Below are 21,461 nucleotides of genomic sequence, written 5' to 3'. Positions count from 1 at the left end.
AAGGACAAAATGCCTGTCCTTTGGGCAAGGCCCACAGTAAGCCCTCGGTCATGGAGCCCACTCTGATCCCGAGGTTCTGAGGGGACGCAGGGGAGGGCGTCAGGGCTGACAGGGGACTGGAGACCGAGACCCGAGTGGGGTCCCCAATGCTTCAGCCGCTCACCTCGACTGCCTCACGTCAGCGATGGGTTCCAGGACCCACCTTCCCAAGGATTTGGGGATTTTGCCCCCATCACCAATCCCAAGGGGGTCTGGAGGTGGTTTTAATGAGATGGTGAGATGAGGACGTCAGCATGTACCAACCGGGCTTTTTTGGTAAGAAAGAATTCCATTTGCTGCTCAGGAGGCTTCCGAGGGGACGGAACATGGAGCTGGGGAGCACAGTGTCTGGCTCTGGGCCCCGCTGCCAGCAGGCCTGCTTGGGGACAGCGGTTTGGCTGCGGACCTGGACGCGCTCCCCTGCTGCGGGCAGGCCCTGCTTGTAGGCCATGTGAGGCTGTGGGGCCAGGCCTGTTTGTTACCCGAGGAGTGTCTGTTCCCCAAGGAATGTGACACCTGACCTCCTGCAGAGAAGGCGCCTTCGGTGCCGTGGCCTTGGGGTGGGAGAAGTAGGGGGTGGGAGACCCCACTCTGGCTTTGTCCTGGAAACGGTCCACTGGCTCCACTGAATTTGAAAGGCATAAATCCCCGGCACAGACAGGTTCTGGGACACGAGCACCTATCGGCGCCTTTCATCACTTACTGGAAATGCCACAGTTGGGAGAATCGGGGCCGGAGGGGGGGGTTCCTGCACTTTCCCCAGAGTGCCACCCCAGCAGCCCTTCCTACACAGTGCGAACCTTCTGCAGCTCCCACATGAGATCACAGGCAGAGTGTGGCTCCCATACCTCACCCTGATTCTGTCCCGTGGAGCAGATGGGCCTCGGGATCCAGTCTCTGTCTCTGTGTGCACCCCGGTCCCGTCCAGGCAGCCTCGCACAGTCATCCAGACACAGTGACTAAGCGCCCGTACGGTGCCAGGGCCTGCACCGGCAGCTGGGCATCTAGACGCAAGCCTTGCATTCACAGAGCTTCCCGACCTTCAGGGTTTCTCCTAGGACCCTCTATTCTCAGGCTTCTCTAATTCTCAGATGTTGTGCCTGTGTAGCAACAGCAACATTTTTCAGATTTATTAATTGCATAGTGTAAAGTTACCAGGAGCTTGGGAATACTTGAATTTTCCTTAATGTTTATTCGCCACGAGAGAAGTGGTATCTTTCTGCATCAGGGGTTTACTTGGGGGCAGGCAGTGACATGAGTGGCTTTGCAGACCCTTTGCAGCCCAGGCTGGCTGATGAACAGGGCCTGGTCCATGGAGTGCAGGCCATCCATCAGAGGATGAGTCTTGCTGTGCTGGGATGCCCCTGATAATGGGGCTTAGTGGACGGGAGCACTTGGGCACTCCTCCTCAGATCTGAAGTAGTCACATCAGTCTTGCTCGCTGTCTGGAAGCCGCCATAGGGTCCAGCCGTGGAAGGCGCAGGCCATCCTCAGGAAGCGTTTGAGTGAGGGGAATGGTGTGGTTTGGATTTTAGAAAGTACATTCGGGTTTCTGGGTGGGGAACAGACCAGAAGGGGCATCAGGATGCCATGGGCTGTGGCAGTCTGCCAGCCAGATGGGGCCCACACGCCCTCTTATCAGCTGGGATGGGCCCATCTCCAGCCTGGTGAGCACCCTCCCTCTCCTTGCCACAGGCCATGAGCTGCTGAGCATTACTTGAGCAACAACTGTGTGTTCTTGTTCATTCTTCGAAGCAGCCCTGAGGATGAGCTGAGCTTGGGGAGGTTGAATGGACTGCCCAGGGTCAATTTCTTGCTCCAGCTTCCGTGACTCCCAGTGACATGGGCCCCGGGATGGGGGACTCTGTTTGCTCTGTTCGTGGGTATGTCCTCAGCATCTGGACCGGTGCCTGGCCCTTTGGGGGTGTTGGATGAACACTTGTGGAAAGAATTATATCTGGGGTTTCTTTTTTTTTAATATTTGTTTTGGGGAGAGTGTAGGCAGGGAAGGGGCATAGTCAGGGAGATGTAGGATCTGAAGCAGGCTCTGTGCTGACAGCAGCGAGCCTGATGTGGGGTCAGACTCCAGAACTTCGAGATCATGACCTGAGCCAAAGTTGGACCCTTAACCAACCGAGCCTCCCAGGTGCCCCGTATCTGGGGTTTTCTGTGAGCAGCAGTGATAGAACTGACTGCTGTTGGGCCGCAGTAGAGCCCCTGCCTCCTCAGACTCCTGCACAGGCCCCCCCCCCCCCGGCCAGCTGCCTCCCAGGGCGCTCGGGGTGCATGCTGGCCGTTCACCTGGAATGCTGCTCCGAGAGCTCGGGACAGGTGGCTGTGGGATGCGGGCCAGCAGCACCTGGGGCCTGCAGGGATGGAGATGGGCTGCCTGTGCACAGACTCGGGCCCAGGTCCTTCCGGTGCTTCATGTGAGGGGGCAGCACTATCTTGATGCACAGGTGCGTATTTTGGGCCCATGTTTGTGTTTCAGAAAAACTGCGTTGCCCAGCTTTATATGTAAAACTAGATCTTCCAGGGTGTCCTAACACACACTTCCAAGGGATTCACCCCCAAGATTCCTGGATAATATCTAAGCAATTTGAAGCACGCAGTGCAGGGGCCCCTGGGTGGCTTAGTCAGTTAAGCGTTTGATTTCGGCTCAGGTCATGATCTCACGGTTTGTGAGTTGGAGCCCTGCGTGGGGCTCTGTGCTGACACCTCGGAGCCTGGAGCCTGCGTTGGATTCTGTGTGTCCCTTTCTCTCTCCTCCTCCCCTGCCTGTGCTTTGTGTCTCTCTCAAAAATAAATATTAAGAAAAAAAACCCTCTTAAAAAATACTCCGTGCCATGCAGACATGTGTCTGTGAATGGAGATTGACCTGCATGTGATAAAACCCTTAGATTAGGAAATACCCAAGTATGACTTGTACACATCTAAAACTAAAGAAAGAAAGATCGGTAGATGGGGGGATGTGTGACAAACGAAATAGAGCAAAACACTAATTACAGAATCCTGGTGATGTGTGTGGTGTTCAGAATATTTTTTTCAACTTTCAAGGAGGCTTTAAAATCTCCATAATAAAATATGGGGGGGGGGCGGTGGAAGGTGAAAAGAGAGCAATGGATATTAACTCTTTTGAATAAGTTCATACGTGATTAACATCACCTTAATAATGAAATAATTTAAAATACTGAGCAGCGCTATGTGTTAGAGCTCCATTTCTCAAGAGGTGGTCTGTATCTGCCTGTATCCGAGTCCAGCCTGCTCAAAATGCAGATTCCTGGGCCCTACCCTACCTAGATCCCAGGCACGGACCCCAGAAATGTGCGGCCTGAAGGCTCTCTCCCAGGTGGCTTTTCAGCATTGCCAAGCGTGAGGACCACAGTCCTATCAAGAGGGTACTTTTCTCCTTACCGCCGGCTTTTCTCTGCGAGACGTGGGTCTGGCCAGGCTGACATCAGGTTTCTGGGTAGAGCTTGGCCTGAGGCTGCTTATAGGGACCTAGAGCCCCTGAGTGCAGGGACTAGGTCATAATGTGACTTCATGCCCAGGGCCCGGCACACACAGGGCACTTGGTAATCACCCCACAAATCAGGTAAAACTCCATCACTCAGCAATAAGAAGACTTGAACTGGGGAAGAGGACGGGAAGAATCTAGAGCTCTTTTCTCCCGGAGAATGGGGTAGGGCTAGGTGTGATGGGCTGGAGGGCAGAGAGGAACACATTGTGGACGCCTACCCCGTAGGGGACGCTCTTCCAGACACGGAGAGTGGCTGGCAGCGCAGGTGCCCTCCCGGAGAGACCCGTTAACACGTATCACAGGAGGCAGCATGTGTTCGTGCCTTGTGGGAGGAAAAGATAAAAGGCCTTGGGGTTCAGGACAAAGGCAGGATTAATTTGCTCTAGAAAACTACAGGCCACAAATTTCCATGTTTTACCCTGAAGCTTCTGGCAGCTTTTCTGTGCCTCCTGCTGCAGTTTCCATGAGGGTTCACGCGACAGGATGAGAGCGGTATGGCCCTGCCCGGCACGGGTGCACCAGGTGGCCCTTGGCTTCCTCTTGTGACCCCTCGTCCCTCCTCGCTGCTGCCAGCGCGCCTTGTGGGAGGAGGACACAGGCAGAGAGGCTGCCCGGACATTTGGTTTTGGCCGAAATTGCCAACAGTAGAGGACAGGTGCCTCGGTGCCATGTGCGTCCTGAGCAGGGCGCAGGTAAGACAGGCCTTGTACTTGCTCCTCTGTGGGATTTATGGCTTCCTAGGCAGGGCTGGAGCCAAAGTAAACGTAGTGTGAGAGGCAGAGACCTAGCAGGGCACGCCCTTGCTGGGTGCCCTGGCATTGTGCGGTACAGCAGCTTTTATTTCCAGCGAGCTGATCCTAGCGAGCCCTGGGAGCCGACCTTACTGGGGGGGGGGGGTGAGGGCGCGGGCGTTGTCAAGGCAATTAGGAGCTGGGTTCATGATCAGCCCACCCAGCCCCAGATGCTCCCCATCCTGCAGAGCCCATTTTCCCACCTGCTGGCCTAGATCTCTGTCATGGCTCATGTGACCCCGCAGCCTGCACACAGGATGTCCTCCACAAGTATCCCACCTGGCCATTCTGCCTCCGTCTGTCGTCTGCATCCCTCCATCCTGCCGCCACGATGGCCCTTCTAAGAGCCCCTCAGGCACCTACCTGTGCGTCGCTCTTGGGATGAAACACACACTCGGCCCCTTGTCTGGCACTCACCCCCTTCAGGTCCCCCCCAGTGCCCCTCTGAGGTCTCCTTGGCCCAGCTCATCTTCCCCAATGCAGGGCCAGACCAGGAGAGGGCAGGTGGGCTCTGTGGGCTGCGTCCCCCAGCTTCCTGCTTCACACTTCACCTCCTGTTGACTTGGGCAGTGCTCCTCACATGGTGCTGTGATGTGCTCCCCGGTTTCCCGCCCACATTGGGAGCTCCTTGGAGCCCAGGTCTGTGCCTGACTGACCTTGAGCGTGTTGTGTAGCTTGGGGATGACCAGACTTCAGTCCGTCCAAGGATGAGATCCGGCCCCCCATCCATCCTATAAGTATAAAGTTTTATTGGAACACAGCGGCACCCATCATCCGTTCACGTATTTTCTGTGGCTGCATTTGGTGCACCTGCAGAGTTGGGTGGTTGTGACAGATTTATGACCCAAAAAGCTGAAAATAAACTGTCTGGCTCAGAGTAGATGGGCAGCAAGGTTTTTAAAGAGCAGTTAAAACTATGTTTATGAAGCTTTTTCCACGTTCTAGGAGTGGTTAAGCTCCCACTACATCATCACATGTAAGCCTCATGGTGGCCCACAAGGCTTAGCAGCCACTGCTGTTTCCTGTCATTTCTTCATGTGAGAAAACTGAGGATTGATTCACGTCGTGTGCATCTCGCCCTTTCAGTACGGAGGTTGCACTGAAACGTGTCTGTCAGGCTCAGCCTTGATGAGGAAGGAAATAGAAGGGGGAGGGACTCGCAGAGACAAAGCAGGGGCAGGGGAGAGGTGAAGTGGGGGGGGCACTCAGGAGGGGGTGATGGTGGCCACACCCCCATGGAAGGACAGGCAGAGGCCCCCCTCTGGTAGTCCTTGTGGGAATTCGGATGTCATGTCGTGAGCGGGGAGCATTAAAATTCAGGGCGCTGAGTCAGTACCTTGGGACGCTCGTTTTCTCTTTCCACCTGGGACTGTGTTTCCTAATGACTTCTGGGAGGGCTGATAAATTCGGTACTTAAGAAGGAGAAGGGCAGACAGACCTGACGTTTGATGTACCGTTCACCACGCTCCCAGAGGCGGGTGAAGTCCAGGAACAGGCATGTCTTCTCGGGAGCCTGGCAGACTGCAGTGGGGCGGGGTGAACAGGTGGAGGTTAGCGAGGGGGCGATCTTTGCTGAGGGAGCGGTTGGCCTGGCCACCCAGCATGGAGTGCCCCCGTGTCCCTCCCAAGGACACCTCCAGGCTGGCTTTGTTGCTCTAGATGCTGGTTCCGCGATCTGAGTGCAGCGGGGAGGGACCTGGTGGTTTGTTTGATTCCACTTCTGCTCTCCCAACCCCAACCCCACGCCTCTGGCATTTGGTTGTTGGGGGTCAAGGAGGGCCCCTGGAAACGAGTGTTTGCCTGCTGCCTGGTGGATGGATGCTTGGGGAGTGCTGGGCTGACCACAGGGGCGAGAGGGGATGATGACTCCCAACCTCACTGGGCCTCAGGCACCATGCACGGAGTACTTGACCAGCCTTACTGCGTCTGATCCCATAGAGGCCCTATTTGTGTGCCCCTCGCAGAAAGGAGGGATCTGCACTGAGGGATGTGCACTTGCTTCTTGTCCCATGGCTAATAGCACATCGACGGGCCTGGGAATTGGAGCCTGTCAGCCCACGTTCCCGGTCACTGCTCCCAGTCAGCACGCCAGATTAGCAGGGACTGCTCTTTAGCCCCTTGGGGACCAGCCATCAGGCCTGGCCTGTGACTGCCTAAATGTGGCCCCTCAGCTGTTCACAGGGCTGGGTCAGGCCTTTAAATAGCTGCCTGGTTCAGTTGAGGTTAGGTCTGTGAGTGGGGGGGGGGGGGGGGGGGGGGGGGGGGGGGCGGCTAGCTGCAGGCAGCTGCCCAGAGGTGAGGAATAAAGATGCTCAGTCGTCCGGGCTGAGCCTGCAGCTTGCGGTCGGAGCTGGGGCACAATTCCCCGCAGATCCGGTTTCTCCCTTCTGAGGCAGTGGGGTGTACAAGACACGCCGAGCTACTTCTTTTGCCTGGTACATGGTGGAGGTTGATGAAGCCAGAAGATTAAGATATTTTTGAATAGTAGTTAGAAATCATCGTGTTCCACACTCTTTTTCGCTTCCGGATACTCTTACCATCCCTGCCTGCTGGAAGTCTCTTGAGTCCTTGAGGGCCCACCTCACCTGCCCTGACTCCCCCCACCCCTACCCCATCCCACCCCACCCCCGCTGCCCGCCTGTTTCAGCCAACAGGTATTACTGAACAAATCTGTGAGGCTCACAAGGGCAGAAATGGAACAGCCCTACCCTGAGGAGTTTCAGGTCTGGGGGAGGAGGGTGGGCCACTCGCCTCACCGCATGTCCAGGGCCCTCTGGGAGCCCAAGTACCTGGCTCAGCGGGCAGGACAGAGTGAATTTGCAGGCATCTCTCAGAGGGGGCAACTCAGGCTGGGTTTTGAAGGCTGATCAGGAGTCGGTTGTGAGGATGAAGGGGGAGCCCGTGCTGTGGGAGCTGCGGGAGCCCAGTAGTGAGGTGATGGTGGAAAGTGCAGGTGGGTGCAGCTGCTGGAATCACAGTGTGAACAGTGGGGGCAGCGGCCAGAGAGGAGGGGTCAGCCCTTCTTGCCACTTGATACCCCCGTGGGTGCTCTGGCTTGCATCATTGTGGCTGGTCTGGGCCTCTTTCCCAGTGAGCCCTTTGAGGATGAGTTGCAGTCAGCTGCAGGCAGTGGAGAGAACACGTCTGGACCTCTCTGGCCAGAACTCAAGTCCCAGCTTCACCACTCTGGCTTTGTGACTGGGGGCTCATGGCTTACTTTAAGCCTCTTCATCTGCAAAAAGGGATTGTCTCTGCCTCCCTCTCAGGGAGGTAGGGACAGGGAGTGCCCAGGGCAGGGCCAGCCGCACAGTGGGCAGAGTCTCCGAAAGGGAGAGGGCTTCTACGTAATCCTGAGTCTAAAACCCTACACAGCTGCTGGACTTGGATCAGAACCGTGACTGCTGACCAGAAGGCATGTGGTTTCCCCTCTACTAAGGATCCTCAGTGCGGGGAAGGGAAGACAAGCGTGTAGTGGATAAGCAGGAGCTTCCCAGTTGTTAGGGAGGCAGGCCTTGGACAATTTTACAGACACATTCCCGCGTGTGCATGTTTGCACACACTGCGAAGGCGTTTGGGGAAACTCCATCCCTCTGAGATCCTGAGTGGTGCTGGAAGGGCTCTGGGGAGAAGAGAAACCAAGAAGCCCCATAACAAAGGGGGAAGAGAAATGGGGCAAATGAGCTGGATTCTGTCCTGTGCTCTCTGGGCTGTCTGGTGCAGAGGTGCAGAAGTGAGAGTCCAGCAGCCCCTGGCCCATGAAGGGGTCTTCGAGGGAACAGCCATTGCGCTCCATGCCCAGCACGTGCCTAACACCCAGGGGGCCTGTGGTACTTATTTGTGAGGTTCCCATTTGTTTGCCACTTAGCTGTCTCAGAGACTCCCGACTTCCAGGAAACTGCTGAGAGCTGTGGTTTTCCAGAGTTCGTATGTGACCTGTTCAGGTAGGAGCAGGGTGTTGAACGAAAGCCGATCAGAACAGCTCCCTCTTCCCAGGACCCTGGCTACAAAGTGAATGTTGAGTCTAGAGGACTAGACTCAGCCCTTGAACTTGGGACAGACTGTCAGTCCCACATCTTCCTTGTTAAGGAAGCTGGGCTTGGGGCACCTGGGGGACTCAGGCAGTTAAGCATCTGACTCTTGATTTTGGCTCAGGTCATGATCTCATGGTTCGTGAGTTCGAGCCCCACGTTGGGCTCTGCACTGACGTCATGGAGCCTGCTTGGGATTCTCTCTCCCTCTTTTTCTCTCTGTTCCTGCCCCACTTGCTCACTTGCTCTCTCTCAAAAATAACAACTTAAAAAAAGAAGAAGAAGAAGAAGAAATGGGTCTCAGCAAGGGCCCGTTTCTGTCAGCAGAGTCTGCTCGTCTAACCAGATGAGGTTTTTTGTTTTTTTTTGTTTTTTTTTTTTTTAACAAGGGAGATGTCTTCGTTCCCTGGGCAGCACAGACCCCGAGGAAGCGTCTACTGAGGAAAACACCGAATTCAAACATTTTCTTGATCTGCGGTTTTTCTTTCACTAGACAATGCCCATTTGGCCCAGCCCAGTGAAAGGTGGGGGTGCTGAAAAGTGGACATGCACCCTCCCACCCGCACACAGTGGTCTCACCCCTACAGCGTGTGTTTCGGCCAGAACCCTTGTTGTGAACCGGGTGCCTTCTTCATTTGACGGTTCTCGTGTGTGTTTTTCCTGAGCAGGAGCTGAGAGAGGACAACATCATTTTAATCGAGACCAAGGCCATGCTGGAGGAGCAGCTGACCGCGGCCCGGGCCCGGGGCGACAAAGTGCACGAGCTGGAGAAGGAGAACCTGCAGCTGAAATCCAAGCTTCACGACCTGGAACTGGTACTGCCGGCTCCCGCCCCTACATCCGAAACAGACCAGGGTGGTGTCGGGTCTGTGCTGTGCCCTTCTCCGGGCTTTCACCCCTAGGCCTTTGTCACTGCTGCTGCCATGGTGGCTCGTGTGCCATGGAGGGCAGCTTGCTAAGCTCAGCATGCCTGAGTGGGCAGCACTCGACGCCCACGACACGAGACTTGACCGCTTACGCATTTCTGTAGGCACGTCTGTTGCAGGAAGGTCCTTGCTGGCCTTCATGGTGAGCTGTGATTTTGTGAGTCTCTGTACAGCCTCTCCAAGGTGTGTTAGGCCTGCTCGAGGACCCCAGAGCCCCCTGGCATCACGTTCCTTGCTTTATTTTATTTTATTAAAAAAAATTTTTTTTAATTTATTTCTGAGAGAGAGAGAGACAGCGTGAGCAGGGGAGGGTCATAGAGAGAGGGAGACACAGAATCTGAAGCAGGCTCCATGCTCTGAGCTAGCTGTCAGCACAGAGCCTGATGTGAGGCTCGAACCCACAAACTGTGAGATCATGACCTGAGCCGAAGTCGGATGCTCAACCGACCGAGCCACCCAGGTGCCCCACGTTACTTGCTTTAAGTTCCTGTGTGGTGCGTCACTTTGTCGAGGTAGCATTCCGTTAGTGACCTCGGGTCTGTGTTTGTTACCTATAGGTCACTGGGCTAGGGTAGCTTTTAATGGCTGTAACACGCAGCTGGTCCTGTGTTGGAGAGGTTTCCTTGCAGCTGGGTGTTTCGGGAGCCGGTGCACGGCGTCCCTTCATCCTGGGGGAACGAGGGCAGGTGCCTGGGGGCTGGACCCTGTCCAGCGGAGCCCCCAGCCACAGCCTCACTCCCTCGCTCTTCTGCCCCAGGACCGGGACACAGACAAGAAGCGAATTGAGGAGCTGCTGGAGGAGAATATGGTCCTCGAGATAGCCCAGAAGCAGAGCATGAACGAGTCGGTGCACCTGGGCTGGGAGCTGGAGCAGCTGTCCAAGAATGCAGACCTGTCCGACGGTGGGTAGCGCCCGGGGTCCCTGGCCACCCTGGCTGCCGCAGCTTCCTCGCCTGGGAGCTGAGCCCTTGGCTCAGAATCTTCCGTGTTGGTCTAGCCACTCACCCCAAGTAAATAGGGTTTCCTTCAAGAGCCATTTGGAACAATTTCATCGCCTTTCTCCCCAAGGAAAACATGAGGGATCTGGCAGCCTCGGGGTGGGGACATGAAATGCAAATTAAGCGTTGCCAGCTTTCTCGTTTCCCATATGGACAGTCCTAGGAGCTTCCAGATTACAGCACGCTGACCCCCAGAGGACGTGTTAGGCCTCTGTGTGGATGATTGAAAGCTCTGGATGGCAGGTGACATCCCCAGTGGTCATTAATCTCCACTGTACACGGACCCTGGGTGTTCTTTCCTCTGTTCTTTTGCGTAATTGGGCAAGATGGATGCAGTCTGTTTTCTGTCTCTCTGGGTGGGGATCGCTAAGTGGCTGCTCCTCACAGGACCCAGGCCTCTTCCCCTCCCCGCTGTGCCCAGCACCCCAGGCAAGGCGTTGGCTGGGGGACGGGTGGGCGGGGCAGCAGGAAGCTCCAGCGCTGGGCAAACAATAAGCCAGTTCCTTTGTTCAAAAATAGTACACGTATACCTTATAGTGTGAGTTACTGTTTACTTAGGACTGTACAGTGCGTGGGCAGGGTATTGGGTGGGCTTCAGGGTGGCTTTTTCATTTCTGGTAAACATCCCTAAGCATAACGGAAGGGTTGCTGAAAGCAGCTGGGTAATTTCTTCTCTTCAGGCTCCAAACGTAAAATCAGTTGATTAAACTATTAATCCATGTGAGAAGTTAGTTCTGCCTGTGCTGTGGTGCCCCCGGGCCGTGGTGGGGCCTCGGGGCTGTGGGGCGGGGGTTTGATTCTCTTGGATTTCAAGTCCTGGGAGTTCAGGTTCCCTGGGGAGGACCGCTGCCCCCTGGTGGGGCAGAGCGGTAGTGCAGGCTGCCTAGGACAGTCTCAGACCAAACGTGAGTGTTTCCGTGAGAGACCAAGGGCGGCTGTTGGAGTCGGAGGCCTTACCCATTCAGACAATGGAGTGCGTTTGTGAGCCCTTTCAGGTCAATAATTATGATTTATTCTTGGTGTTCCCATTCCTAGTGCTTTAGCTGGGAGCTCGCAGGCCTTGGTTTGCATGGTGTCACGTGAGCAGAGCTCGAACGTGCTTGTGCACGTATGGTGTGGTGGCTTCTCGAATCAGAGCTGGTTGGCTAGCTGAGTTTCCTTATCTGCAAAATGGGGGTAATGCCGCCACCTCACAGGATGGCCGTGAGTACCCAGTGACAGGAGGCGGTGAAGCAATACACTGTGCCTGGTCTCCAGGCCCTCCCGGGAAGGGCTTCTTTCTTCTGGTCTTCTTTCTTGCTCTTGCCCTTGAGTCAAAACCTCCCTCTCCCACACGCTCACACACACAACCTATCTCACAAATCTGATTGCTGGAGGTGCTAACGAGTGAAACGCTCTGTCAAGAGCCATCGGTTGTTTTGTGATAAACTCTTGTGTCCTCATTATCTCTGAGGCCTTGCCTTTCACTGAAGGGGAAATGAGGCTTGTGACCAATTCCTTTGTTCACCTCGTGGAGCCTTCACATTTTTCCTCCATGAGTACAGAGCTTCAGTTTGGGATGATGACCAAGTCCGCAGATGGACTGTGGGGGTGGTTGTATCTACCCAGCGAGAATGTATCTAATGCCGGGGAACCGAACTGACAGTGATAAAAATGGTAAATGTTATGTTCCGTGTATTGCACCACAATGAGAAACATGATTTTCCCCATGAGTGCTGCCCACGTGATCACAGGTTCTGAGGCCGTGGGGTTTTTAGGTCGGGTTAGTTGGAATGCAGCGCAGTCAAGGCAGAACCCGCCGCGCACACGTGTTTGCACATCGGGAGCACGTGTGCTCGGGGCGTCGGCGCTGCGGACGCTCCACCCACCCCACTGCTGCCTGCCTGTTGTGGCCTGGGGTCCTGAGGACACGCTGGCTTGTTGGGTGCTCTGTCCTTGGTGGGTGACGAGAACTCAGAGGGATACAGATGCTTTCCATTTCTTAAGATCACGCAGAGGATCCAGACACACATTTGTTTCCAGTTTAATGTTTTGATTTTTTTTTTTTTATTTACTTCTGAGAGAGAGAGAGAGAGAGACTGCGTGAGCAGGGGATGGTCAGAGAGAGAGGGAGATACAGAACCTGAAGCATCTCCAGGCTCTGAGCTAGCTGTAAGCACAGAGCCCGACGTGGGGCTAGAACCCACGAACTGTGAGATCATGACCTGAACCGAAGTCAGATGCTTAACCGAATGAGCCACTCAGGCGCTCCCATTTGTTTCTGGTTTAATGTGCTTGCTGTGAGAGTCGTCCCCTGTCGGTACCTCCGGTCCCCGGCGGGATGAATGAGTAGTGGGACGGGGGGTGTATTAGCTGTACGGTGTGGTGAGGCTCCCAAAGCTCAGTGTGTGGTACTCACAGGACAGAAGAGGGCAGTACGGCCCCGATCCCTTCTCTCAGGGGCTTTCACACACAGTCCTTTTTCCTTTCCCAAAAAGCCCCTCAAGTTACCCAGTATGATTCACGTGCTGTGGCAGGAGGGGGCTGAGAACTCCTGTCCTTGACTCTTGGGTCTGTGCCCCCTTCTTCCTTCACTTGTGTTTGAGCTGCTTTAGAAGCAGAGTAGATAATCTGCCTTTTTCTGTCTTTGGCTCACATTTTCATCTCTTAGAATTTTAAAGCAATTTATATATATATATGCGCGCGCACACACACACTATCTTGCTTTTTTTTTAATTTATTTTACTTAAAATTTTTTTTATTTTTTTAATTTCTAGGAGAGAGAGAGAGAGAGACAGCGTGAGCAGGGGAGGGTCAGAGAGAGAGGGAGTCATAGACTCTGAAACAGGCTCCAGGCTCTGAGCTGGCAGTCAGCACAGAGCCCTACGCGGGGCTCAAACCCACAAACTGCGAGATCATGACCTAAGCGAAAGTCGGACGCTTAACCGACTAAGCCACCCAGGCGCCCCCCCATCTTGCTTTTTTAAAGTACAATTGTGAAATTAGAAAATCTCTGTCAAAAGGATGACAGGTACTGGGCGTCCGTGCCCACACAGCTGCTGACTGCTCGTGGCAGACATAACTAGTCGATTATCCTGCCCTTCATGCCGAACCTTCCAGACCCAGCCCAGAAATGGCACCTGTTTGCCCTCTCTGTCGGTCTGTACAGTCCTTGAGTGCACAGTCCAGTTAGCTTGGTAAAAACAGTTCACTTAGTCTGTGACTTTTGCACTGGCCCCTTCTCTATGAGCTGCTTTCCTCTTAAGCGCCGGGTTTCTCCCCCAGACCCCGGCTGAGCCCGCAGAGGGACCAGAGAAGGTCTCTAGGGTGCTGACCGCAGCAGCGCCGCCTGGGCTGGGGGCAGAGACTGGAAGCAGAGGCTCCTGGAACCTGGTCTCTGACCCGACTTTGCCTTTCAGCCTCCCGGAAGTCATTTGTGTTTGAGCTGAACGAATGTGCCTCCAGCCGCATCCTGAAGCTGGAGAAGGAGAACCAGAGCCTCCAGAGCACCATCCAGGGGCTGCGGGACGCATCCCTGGCGCTGGAGGAGAGCAGCCTGAAGTGCAGCGAGCTGGAGAAGGAGAACCAGCAGCTCAGCAAGAAGGTAACCCCTGCCAGAGGGGGGCGCCCTCCTCCCGCAGCCCTTGTCTGCAGTACGCAGCCGGGCGGCACGTTCAGGGGGTCGTGAGTGTGCACAGCTGGGAAAATGCAGGATTCCCTGCAGCCACAGTTCATTGTAATACAGGGATGAGCGTGTCCTTGACTGGAGGCAGCATGTGCCTTGCTGTCTTCATCTGTGAAATGGGGTTAATGGGGGTTGTAAGGATTATATGGGTTAGCAGAGGTAAAGGGTTGGGCACGTGCATAGTAAGTGCCCTATGAAAAGAGACAGCTCACTTTAAAAAGTATAGGACAGGGACGTCTGGGTGGCTCAGTCGGTTGGGCATCCGACCTCATGATCTCACAGTTTGTGGGTTATAATCTCACAGTTAGTGGGTTTGAGCCCTGCATTGGGCTCTGTGCTGACAGCTGAGAGCCTGGACCCTGCTTCAGATTCTGTGTCTCCTTCTGTCTCTGGCCCTTCCCTGCTCATGCTGTTTCTTTCTCTCCCTCTCTCTTTCTCAAAACGAAACAAACATTAAAAAAAAAAAAAAAGGATAGGATAGGGCACGTAGACATGTATGTGTGTGTAGGACATTGACAGACAATTTTAGGGCAAGGTCAGAGTTCACTCCTTTCTCTTGGTTTATGGGATGAGGAAGAAGAAAGGACCGAATTGCATTCGCCTTTCAAAGGACAACTGCTGGGTCTTCAAATTAGCCCTGTAGAGCCCAGACCTCTTTGGGGACAGGCAGAGGCTCGCAAACCGTCTATGTTCTCCAGTTACGAGGACCCCCGTTCACATGGGGGCTGCAGTCTCGGGTGCACGAGGGGCTGAGAGCCAGGGCTTGCCTGCATGTGTTGGCCCCAGGGCCTGGGTACACCTCGCCCACGCTGCAGACAGCACGCCGCTTGTGGGCTCTCACCACACCAGATGCCAGATTGCAACGGAGGGAGAGGGCAAGGGCGCCCTTGCCCGCTGACCTCCGAGCAGGACCAATGCTTTCGGCCACCTGGGTGTCTGTCCTCACCTGCCCACCAGTCTAGCTGGCCGCCTTTACTGAGGCTGCATTGGCAGGGGGAGGAGCTTGGGCTGCAGGCAGGAGACTGGGTCCCCCTGGGGTGCTGGCTCTGCCCACGCTTCCTCTCTGGGTGAGGCTTGGGGCAGCCCCTCCTTCTGTGAACGATCTCTCCAGTCCCCTCCTGGGATCTCCCAGGCTCCTAATTCACCCTCCGTGTCCCTTTGAGGCATTGTGTGCTCTGCAACGTGGTAGCTGCCAAAGTCTGTCGTCGCCTTTCACGGGACAATGGAAAACGCCCTCTTGTGCTCTCTTAATGCGGAACAGCGTGTGGAGGGTGACTAGAGGGCTGGGTTTTCAGATTCACGCGGGCCTAGCACAGGAAATGTCTTTATAAATGGCAATCAGACCTCAGCCAAGATAAAAAAAAAAAAAAAAGTGACCTTTCGAGAGATGAGAACCTTCAACTCCACAGGCCCCCACGGGTCTGCTGTGGAAAGCCGTGCTGTAATCTTGCTGGCCCAGCTCCCGGCCGGCCTCAGAGGTGACCACTCACACCTGTCCCTCCCCTTGGGGTCCACCCCGGCCCTGCCTCTGCGCAGACATCACTGGCGCTGCCTGCTGCCTGCCCAGCATTATTTCCGTGCTTCTCCCACTTCGACCTCCCATCTCTGGGTCCCCCCTCCTGTTTCCTCTCTGGATCATTTCTCCAGGGGGATGGCAGCCCCTCCCCCCGCCACAGCCCGTGGGAGCCTGTCTGGGCACAGCGACCCTGGTAAAAGGGAGGTGCCACTGCTCCCAGACTGGATCTGTCCTGTGTCCGGAGCCAGGAGCCCTGCGGAGGGGGTCCTGCCTGCTGGGGCGCCTCTTCTGCCCGCCCTCCTCAGCCTGTCCGGGCACTGGCTGGGCCTGTTCTGACCCAGCATGGGTAGTTCTCTCTCCCCAGCCCCCCAGCTTCGTACAGAACACCGGAGGGATGAGCCCATCAGCTCTTCTGGAATTGCCTTTCCCCAGCCTTGGTCACCTCACTCTGTGCTTCTCTCCACAGTGTGTCTCAGGCACCAGCTGGCATTTCTTGGTCAGTAGGTGAGGGGACACAGCCCCAGCAGTGACTCCCCTGGAACAGGGAGGGCACAGCCTTGGGACAGGTCCAGATAGCATGGCGGCTGCCCTGGGAGGTGTCTACAAAGAGGGGTAAGGGCCAGCCAGGACACGGTGCCCTGGAGGCGCCTCCCCCTGCCCCCCAGTGCTAGCCCGGCTCTCCCCACATCCCGGGCGTAGCCCAGGCTGCAAGCTTGCCCCGGTTCCAGATGACTGTCGTTCCCTGAAGTTCATATTTTCCTTCTAACTAACAAAATTTTCATGGAACTTGTAGAAACTGCGTCTCTCGTCTCTCTTGTGACTGTGACTTTGTGTCGATACCTTGTGAGCTGAATGCCTTGAGCTAAGAAGTAAAGAGTCCTTATTTTCAGAGACGGGAAGGCAATCCTTTGAGGGTGTGTGCAGCCCCGGGGCTGAGGGGAAGGCCCCTGGCACCCGCGTGCTCTGGGAGCCCATAACCTGAGCCAGGTGCTTGAGGAAGGACGGGAACCCCTCTGAGGGCTGACAGGCTATGGCCAGCTCCCGTCTCAGCCCAGTGAGATCCCCCAGGGCCCCTGCAGTCCGTCAGGGATGGGTAAGAATAGGGACTCCGATTCCATGGCAGAAAGAACTAGAAAGGGAGAAAGATGGCGGTGGGCATCCAGCAGTGGTAGGTGGGATGTGGGGACATCATGTCTTCAGACTAGAAGCAAGAACGATCAGAAATGCGGAGGCTGGAGTAACATGCCTTTGTCTAGGAGAGAAGGGGCAGCCAGGGTAACGGGCCCCCAGTGAGGTCGGTGGGTGAGCTGGGGAGGCAGGGGGCGTGCATCACAGGCCCATGGCGGCTCCTGGGAGCGGGTCTGGGGTCGCCCCCCGGCGTGCGTCCTAGTGCTGCTGTGTCCTCACTGCAAGTTCTTGGGCGAATCACTGAGCTGCTCTGGCCCCAGGTCGTCCTGCGTGTGATGACCCGTAATGACTGCCTGGTCCCGCATCTGTCACTGGCCGCACGCTCTCAGGGAGGGTCCACTGACACTGGCCAGCTGTGTGCTGAGCACCTGATGTGACAGATCTTGTGAAGATGGACGCTGCTGGCCTGTGTCACTTACAGAGACTTGCTCATCATGGTCCTGTCATTAGCAGCAAGGGACTGGACTCTGAACCGCTGTCCCTCTGACATCACTCAGTGCCTTTTTCCCAACTCCTATCCCTGGTGATAAGGAGTTCGGGGTTGGCAGGGAGGGACAGCAGCACCTGCGAAGCCCTCGGGCTGTGAATAGCATCAAGGGCATCGTCTGGGAGCCGAGTCGCAGGCCTGGCCCTCAGCCTGCTAAGTCAGAATCTGCATTTACCATGCTGATAAATGCGGGCGCTGGGCATGATAAAGTGTGAAGCCCCAAGCTAGGTAGTTCACGCTTAGGAAGGATGGGTGCTGGTGGGTCCCAGCCCAGAGCTTGGCACCCACGAGGTGATGGGGTGGTTGTTCAGGCAGGACTGAATATGGTCCAGGAGCGCCTGGGTGGCTCCGTCGGTTGAGCATCCATCTCTTGATTTCAGCTCAGGTCATGATCTCATGGTCTGTGGGTTTGAGCCCTGACTCGGGCTGTGCTGACCATGCAGAGCCTGCTTGGGATCCTCCTCCATTTTCTTGCTTTTACTCTCTCCCTCCCTCCCTCTCCCCCCACCTTCTCCCGCCCCACTTGGACACATGCTCACACACTCTCAAAAATAAGTAAACTTAAAAAAAAAAAAAAAGATGGAATGTGGTCTGGCCTGGGGCAGCCAGGGGCCATGTGGAGGGGGAGGGGTATGGGTAGAGACGAGAGGACTTGCTGACAAACTTACTTGGAGGGTAAAAGTGAAAGGAAGGCTGCATCAGAAGACCAGTCTGAGCAGCTGGGTGAACAGGAGTGTCCCCACCGGAGGTGGCTGTTGTGGAACAGAGGGTAGTGAGATGGGCGAGTCTGAAGTTGCTGCAGGGCGTCCAGCAGCGGTGGCTGGGTGTGTGGTCTGTCCCTCAAGAGGGTGGACAAGGCCTTAGACAGAGGCGAGGGACCTGGGTGTGGCTGAGAGCATGGCCGTGAAGATGACGCAGGGGTGGGGCGGGAGGGAGGCTGCCCGGCTGGTGGATGCCCAGGCCCCTCCTCTCCTCCCTGTGCCGAAAGTGCAGGGTGTGAGCTGAGAGCTGAGGTTGCTACGGAACGGCACCTGGACGTTGTCCCTTGAGAGGAGGCCCTGTGTCCTGTGAGGCTGGCAGGGTTTGGGTTTGTCTGAAAACGTTTGCTTCGTGCAAGTGACTTTTGCACTGGCTCGGTCTTCTTCTGGCTCTACAGATTGAAAAGCTACATACCCAGCTGGAGAGAGAGAAGCAGAGCAACCAGGATTTGGAGACCCTCAGTGAGGAGCTGATCAAAGAGAAGGAGCAGCTGCAGAGTGACATGGAGTCCCTGAAGGCAGCCCGAGCCAGGCAGGTCGGTGCCTCCGGGGGGAATGCTCCTCCTCGCCTGTCTGGGGAGCTTTCCCTGCAGGAGGGAGAGTCCGGGATCATAGCCACTTCCTGCAGTTGACGAGAGATCTGTGCACCGCCGCTTACCCAGCTCGGCTGCACCTCAGACCAGCCGTTCTTAGCTGACTGTGCCCGAACAGGGGTCCGCTCTTGCCTCCCAGGTGACCTCGGCAGTCCTGGTTTTGATTGTCTTGATTTGGAGGAGGAGGGTGAAGATGCCCGTGGCCTGGGGGCGGAGACCAGAAATGCTGCCACGTGTCCTGCAGTGCACGGGACAGCCCCGCAGGACAAAGAACGGAGCCCGCTGTAGATGTCTGTAGTGTCCTGGCAGAGGGCCCCGGCACACCTTGGCCTTTATGGGGCTCACGCTACAAGAAGCCCAGGGTGGGCAGCCCAGTGCTGGTGCGGTGGCTTGGTGATGCCAGCCGGGAGCCAGGCTTTCTCTCCCTGCTCCGCCAGGCCTAGATGTGGCACATCCCCAAGGTCTGGGCAGGGAAAAGGTCATGATGCCCAGACAGAGCAACTGGCTGGGTGCCAAGCATGTTCGAGTCACGGAGCTGACCCTCTCCCTGAGCCTGAAGGCTGAGCAAGGGCCAGAGATGCTCTATGTCAGTGGCTGGGGGATGGGGAGTGTTGAAGGCAGAGGGAACATCACGTGCAGCGGGGAGAGTGGCATACAAGGAGGCCACGGGTGGGCGGCAGCAGGTCATGGGCTTCCTGCTGCCCAGGATGAAGAGTACCAGAAAAATCCCTTTCGTTCCTTGGAGGTAAGAGGGAGAGATATGGTTTACGTTTCTGAATCGCTGTGGCTGCTGTGGATGTGTTTGGGCTTGAACTAAGTAATGACTGCCTTTGACCTTGGCCTGGGAAACCGTGGGACGGCTCTGGGTGGTCTTTCAGGGGCCTACAATTTATTCTCCTAGTTTGGACCCAGATCACTGAAATCTGCCCCTTCAACAGCCACTTTCTGTGTTGTTCACGTTGTGTTTCTCCGCAGATCAAGGATCTGGAGCAAGAAAAGGATCACCTTACCCAGGCGATGTGGTCGCTCCGGGAGAGGTCGCAGGTGAGCAGCGAGGCCCGGGTGAAGGACGTCGAGAAGGAGAACAAAGCCCTCCACCAGACGGTGGCGGAGACGAGCAGCAGGCTCAGCAGGCTGGAATCCGAGAAGCAGCAGCTGCACAAGGACTTTGAGCAAGTGAAGGAGAAGGTGGAGCGGGTGGAGGAGCTGGAGAGGGAGCTGCGCCGGCTGGAGAAGGACAACGAGAAGCTGGCCAAGAAGGTGGCCTCCCTGAACACCGCCACCGAGAAGGTCGACGCCCTGGAGCGCGAGAGCCGCGGCCTGGCGCTGGAGAACCGGAAGCTCAGGAAGTCGCTGGACACCCTGCAGAACGTGTCGCTGCAGCTCGAGGGCCTGGAGCGGGACAACAGGCAGCTGGACGAGGAGAACCTGGAGCTGCGCAGGATGGTGGAGGCCATGCGCTTCACCAGCGCCAAGATGGCCCAGATCGAGAGGGAGAACCGGGAGCTCGAGCGCGAGAAGGACGAGCTGAGGAAGAACGTGGAGCTGCTCAAGGCCCTGAGCAAGAAGTCTGAGCGCCTGGAGCTCAGCTACCAGGGCGTGAGCGCCGAGAACCTGCGGCTGCAGCAGACGCTGGACAGCAGCAGCCAGAAGTGCCAGGCCCTGGAGCAGGAGCTCGGCCAGCTGGAGGCCGAGAACCAGGTGCTGCAGCGCGACCTGGAGGCCCTGCGGCGCTCGCACAAGCAGCTGGAGAGGGCCGAGAAGGACCGGACGGCGCTGGAGCAGGAGGTGGCCCAGCTGGAGAAGGACAAGAAGCTGCTGGAGAAGGAGGCAAAGCGGCTGTGGCAGCAGGTCGAGCTCAAGGAGGCGGTCTTAGACGACAGCACCGCCAAGCTGTCCGCCGCCGAGAGGGAGAGCCGCGCGCTGGACAGGGAGCTGGCCCGCTGCAGGGACGCGGCCAGCAAGCTGAAGGAGCTGGAGCGGGACAACAGAGACCTCACCAAGCAGGTCACCATGCATACGAGGACGCTGACCACCCTGAGAGAGGTGAGCAGGCGCCGGCGGGCCCCTCCCCCGTGGTGAGGGGGGCGGGGGCGCGCGCCTCCTCCCGGGCAGACCAGGCGTGAGGCTGTGTGTCCCCCGCCCCCCGATTCTGCACGGAATGATGTCTGCAGGTGCGGAGAACAAAGGGAAAGCGCCTGTCCCGGGCTCCCTGCCCAGAGGGGACCGCTGCTCCCAGTCTGGCGGATTCTTTCCTGTCGTGCCCCCGTGTGCCTGTGCACAGACACACACCTGACATCCTGCGTCCCCGCGTCCTAAGCTCTTCTGATGTGTACTTACTCTGCCTTCTTTTCTCATCACAGTGAGTGAGATTGAAGCCGTGGATTTCTGATGGCTATGAGGTTTTAATGCTGTAGATTTACTGCAATTATTTTTTGGACATTTTAGGTGGCTTTCTGATTCTCTCCATGATTTTAGATACCACCGGACACCCTTGCGTACATATATCCGTTTTCTCAGACTATACTCCTAGAAGCGAAAGTAGGGGTTCTGAGGGTATGAACGTTTTAATGTTTCTTGCTAAGTATACGTCTTCCAGTTTCCTTGGTATTTATTCATTGCACGGGCCCTCTGGGCGTTCCTTCGGTGTTTGCGGTGGGGGGGGACAAACTGCTTTAGTAAATGACCTAAACATCCGAACATCCGAGTGGCCTGACACAGGAGTTGAGTCTCACGCAGGTAGGAGTTGAGTGTGACTGTTCATGGGCAGCCTTAAATGCAGTCACTCCCATCCTGTGGCTCGGCCTCCCCACGGTGGAGTCTTCTGGCTCCCCTGCCCATGGCAGGTAGATAAGGAAGAGAGGGAGGAGTTAGACCGCACTCCACACTCCACCATGCAGAGCGCCGTCACACAGCCGCACCCCGCTGCAGGTGAGGCAGGGAAACGTGTTTC

General features: G+C 56.3%; 1 protein-coding gene across 2 annotated transcripts in view; it reads left to right on the top strand.

Annotated features, from left to right (window-relative positions):
• The window catches only part of CCDC88C (coiled-coil domain containing 88C), a 131,311-nt gene that overhangs the window by 73,051 nt on the left and 36,799 nt on the right, over positions 1-21,461 (top strand). For both annotated transcript variants that reach the window (XM_039232513.1, XM_039232514.1), the window contains exons 11-15: positions 9,047-9,193; positions 10,062-10,206; positions 13,701-13,885; positions 18,314-18,451; positions 19,484-20,554. In XM_039232513.1, the coding sequence (XP_039088444.1) occupies positions 9,047-9,193; positions 10,062-10,206; positions 13,701-13,885; positions 18,314-18,451; positions 19,484-20,554 (1,686 nt within the window). The remainder of the gene's footprint in view (positions 1-9,046; positions 9,194-10,061; positions 10,207-13,700; positions 13,886-18,313; positions 18,452-19,483; positions 20,555-21,461) is intronic.

This window comes from Hyaena hyaena, unplaced genomic scaffold (genome assembly GCF_003009895.1).
Source record: "Hyaena hyaena isolate Hyena2069 unplaced genomic scaffold, ASM300989v1 scaffold_67, whole genome shotgun sequence".
In the NCBI taxonomy this organism is placed as follows: Eukaryota; Metazoa; Chordata; class Mammalia; order Carnivora; family Hyaenidae; genus Hyaena; species Hyaena hyaena.
The sequence above is the reverse complement of the archived record's forward strand: the minus strand, read 5'-3'. Positions and strand labels throughout refer to the sequence as shown.